At 34.6% G+C, this 4,777-nt stretch overlaps 1 protein-coding gene across 1 annotated transcript; it reads right to left on the minus strand.

Annotated features, from left to right (window-relative positions):
- Positions 1 to 1,819: 1,819 nt before the first annotated feature.
- Positions 1,820 to 2,761, minus strand: LOC149196209 (methyltransferase FGSG_00040-like). Its single transcript, XM_089408231.1, has one exon. It carries the CDS (start codon positions 2,759 to 2,761, stop codon positions 1,820 to 1,822), a length of 942 nt encoding a protein of 313 aa, XP_089264357.1.
- Positions 2,762 to 4,777: the final 2,016 nt, after the last annotated feature.

Below are 4,777 nucleotides of genomic sequence, written 5' to 3' on the forward strand. Positions count from 1 at the left end.
TGTCTCTGAATTGATATTCCTTTGTCTAACTCACCTGTATCATCTGCATAACCATCATTTTGAAATGTTTATCAAGTAGGTTTCCATCAAGTACAACACATCAGTGATAATGCTAACAAATTCCTTAAAACCACCATATTAATCCTAGTCTAAAGAAATCAAAGCAAGAGTCTGAGCATTATCAGCTAGAGGATCATTCTCTAGTAGCATAATAACTAACAAAGAATCCCTCCACCTTTTCCAAATGAGAATCAACATTATCCATAAAAAAATCTCATATTACGAAGCATCTGTTTAATATCTTCTAAGGAAAAAAACACATTGTAATTTTCAACTTGTTTATCTTTGTTAATGAGACGCAATAGGGTTGTCATCTATTGATTGAGGACCAAAGAACTCATGAATTTCAACCTCCTTCTCCTAAATCTACCAAGAGCTGGGAGTCATTCAATGTCCTCACCCACCAATTCTGAGTTAGAGAAATAAGGATGATCCCTTGCTTCCTTTTTCTCTAGGACTAATATCTCCTTCCTCACTTCCAAAGGAACAACATCAAAAGCAGAAGCCACAGTATCATTGGCAAAAGGGTAATCCCTTTTGTGCCCAATGTCGCTTCTGCGTCCTCTTCGACTCCTCATCGTTTGTCTCGAAGGCATGAGCACTGCTACAAATAGACACAAAAGACAACAACTAGATAGACCTCAACTAATAAAACTTGACGAAGAAAGATGAGGGAGCCCTTGAAAACCAAACCTTAAAACAAGAAGGTCATCACCCAAAGACCATACAAGAGGTTCAAACCCAGGAGATTATCCAGCTCGCCACAATTCAAACTTATAACCCAAAATGGAAACCATACAACCTTCTTATCGCTAAGGCTGAACTGAAGGTAGTTAGAACAAAATTTAGACACATGAAATGACCAAATTTCCATAACAAACCTCATAGTTTGAACTACAAGCAGTGTACCCACAAACAATTGAGTCACAAAATTACCAATAAAATTATCAATAAAATCTTCAAACATCAAGAGAAGTGCCCAAAGACAAAGAAGTAAGAGCCCAACTATTACAACTATTAGACATTGAAGATCAAAATGTTGTATGATGGAAAGGAAGTAAACTATTAGACTTTGAAGATCAAAAGATTATATGATGAAAAAGAAGTAAACTATCATATCCAGATCAATAATATTCAAGATGACAACAGAATTTTTTTGCCTCATAAGAAACTATTGTATAGTGGATATATTTAATATCGGACTATTGTATAATGGAAAGGGAGTAAATTATCATGGTTAGACTGACAATATTCAAGTTGACAACAGAGTTTTCGCTGCATAAAAGAATATTTTGTACATAAAAGTTGAAAGTCAAAACAGTAACCTACTAGTTCTAGCTCCATAATCTTAGTTTGCATGGTGAAGAAAAATCATGGATAGAATCATCGGGAAAAAATCTGTCCAATTGTTATAACGAAATCTCCAACAAGCTGTGGTGAAGTTTTAGAGTTGTGATTCATTGCTTCAAACCATCTATGTAGATAACAACTCAAAGATTGATGCTAAAAGTATTTATTTTTCCCCTTGCGTTCAACTTAAATTAATTTTCTTGCTGAAAAGTCAGAAATCTTTGGTGGGTTTGTCAAATTTTCCAATGATTTGCAGTGACAGACGACCTCCACCAGATCTAAATGGAAAGAATCCAACTTTTTCACTGAATTCATAGAAGAGTAGTGAGCAGAAGTTGTGCTTGTGTATAGGCAAGAGTTCATGCTCCCTCCACCTGGCCTGGTGCATATGCTTGATATTCATCTCCCATCACACCAGGCTCTGAGCGTACAAAGTCTTAGCCTTACTTAGTGCCTCTTGTATTTCCCAGTGCAGGAGGCTGGCCCTGTCAGCTTTCTCCAGATATTCACATGCAGCGCTATAATGCCTCAGCCCGAGCAGAGCGCGGCCTTTCCTGTAGAGCGTTTTGAGATGGCCGGGATCGATCCGAAGGGCCTCGTTGGAATCTTCCAGCGCCTTCTTGAATTCCTTCATCTGCAGCCACGTCTCCGCCCTGTTGGAATAAGCGTGCAGGAGGCCGGCATTGATATTATTATTGTTATTCGACGGCCTCTCCCTGAGCTGACGCAGAGCGGCGTCAATGCAGTTCGTATAACGCTCGGCTGCAGCAGCCCAGTTTTGTTCTCGCAAGCACCTGTTGCCCTTCTTCCTCACTTTCTTGATGTTCACATGTACCAGGCTCTCCATCCACCTGTCCTCCTCAGAGACGAAGTTCTCAACATTAGCAGGGTTGTTCACCCGGATGGCGAGGCCGCCGTCGGAGGCACGTTTGAAATAGGGCTCCTTGACGGCCACCTTGGCACCCTTGGGGTAAAGCCTCTTGATGTCCGCCTGGGAGGGAGCCGGATTGTAAATTGCCAGCCTGGCAGCAAGGCCATTATCGTCCTCCAGCAAGGTAAAGATCCCGTTCATCCAGAAAGCGTCCGTGCACAGTGTCCCGTACACCACCCGGCCACGGTGGACTTTGTCGACCTGGAGCTCGGTGAAGGAAATGGGGTTCAGCCTTTCCAACGGAACCGAAGAAGCTGGGGCGCTGCTAGCAGGTTCTGGGAAGTACAAATGTAAAGCGGCCCCTGCTGCAATCCCCACCAGGCGGAGGAAATCGTGGAGTTGGAGGAGGGCTCGCTTGTCGAATCTCTCTGTGGCTAATCTCGCAAGCGAGACCATCATCTGGTCATGCACTTTCTCCATTCTTCTCCTCCCTCTGCTGCTCAGAACTATCAATCCGCACCTCAGCCACCGCCTCTCTGCATTGCAGGTTTATTCTTACAGAACACCCATACGCACTACAGGAAGGGTTGGACTTGGAAAACGAAAGGTTGAATTACAGCTTGGAATTTGAAAATCAAAGGTTCGGCCGTTATATTATTCACGGGACAGGGAATCGAAATTTTATTTGCATTTGGTGAGTCTTGTGACCGTTAAAATAATCATTTGATTGCTTAATGTTTCTTTATAATCATGATTCGGAATTTATAGCTTTTGAGCAAATAAAAATTATATTCTTAAAAAAAAAATAAGAGATCTATGTTTATAAACTTATAGCCTAAGATGATACAAGCAATATGAAAGGAATTATCGGCAAATAGTTCCAATAAAATTAATTATTTGCAAATAGTTTCAATGGTGGTGAGTGTTTTGGCTTTTAAATTAATCATTTGATTGCTTAATGCTTCTTTATAATTACGATTAAAATTTTATTTTATTAATTGTAATATTTTGGACAAATAAATAATTATAAAATAATTTTTTACTTAATTATTTGCAAATAGTTTCAATGGTGGTGAGTGTTTTGGCTTTTAAATTAATCATTTGATTGCTTAATGCTTCTTTATAATTACGATTAAAATTTTATTTTATTAATTGTAATATTTTGGACAAATAAATAATTATAAAATAATTTTTTACTTAGATTAATGTTAATGGAAATTTAGAGATAAATTTGAATTATGAAGTTTACATAAATTTACGCTATGAGTTTTTCAAAATAAAAAATTTATTTGGATATATTAAAATTATAATTTAAATGATGATTTCTTTAAAATGAGTATCATTAGATTTTAATTAAAAACAAAAATATAAAATAATTTGATTTTTTTTCATAATCATAATTCAAAATATTATGTTTTAAAATATCTTATAACTATAATTAAAAGATGTTCATTGTTATTTTAATGATAGTATAGTAGTATTATAATTCAAGTTTAATTATGTATATTTTTAAAGAAGCTATATAAACTAGTACAATTATATAAATTAAATGACTAATAAAGGTTTACAAAATATTTATGTTTCATTTGCAATGCTAAGAAACTATAAGGCTAATAAGTGAAGGTAGGCAACGAAAAAAACATGGTTTCAAAACTCTTGATTTCATATGAAGAATATTCTCACATTATTAAATCTAGACCATCCATAATTTTTTAACTTTTAAAGATGGAAATTTTAGAAACCCTTTTATGAAATAACACTGGTAAAAGTCATCTAAATATAAAAAAAAAAAAAATAAATAAATAAATAAATAAATAAATAAAAATAATAATAATAATAATAATAAGAATTGTAAGACTACATCTTCATTATGTCCAATATATCACCCTAGGGGCAAGGAATTGAACTGATGACTTCACATAGGAGTATCATAACAAAATAAATGGTCATGTCTATCCAAAAACCCGTGAACAAATTAAAAAATATGTAATGTAATGTAAACATTTTATTTCATCAACATAAAATAAAAGTAAAAATAACAAAATAAAAATAACCCAGTAAAAATAAAATAAAAATAAAAACCACCCATGGTATATATATGACTTCACATAGGAGTATCATAACAAAACAAACGATCACGTCTATCCAAAAACCCATGGACAAATTAAAAAAAAAAATGTAATGTAATGTAAACAATTTATTTCATCAAAATAAAAGTAAAAATAACCTTGTAAAAATAAAATAAAAATAAAAACCACCCATGTTATTGTGAATCCGTGGTATTCATGTGAAATATAGTCTATTTAAAGGGGGGTAATTAAACCAACCTAGATCCACTTTAACTCAGATACTTGAGATCTACCAAGCTGAAAGATATTTGATCCCTTTGAGCTCTTGGTAGATACGAAGTTAAAATAAATCTAGGCTTGTAGATATCATGTTTCTAAAATTTTAAAAAATCATAAAAATTCTCAACAACAATATTATTAGTATTAT

This window comes from Pinus tabuliformis, chromosome 2_2 (assembly GCF_031772625.1).
Source record: "Pinus tabuliformis cultivar Carrire ecotype Pingquan chromosome 2_2, CPIR1, whole genome shotgun sequence".
NCBI lineage: Eukaryota > Viridiplantae > Streptophyta > Pinopsida > Pinales > Pinaceae > Pinus > Pinus tabuliformis.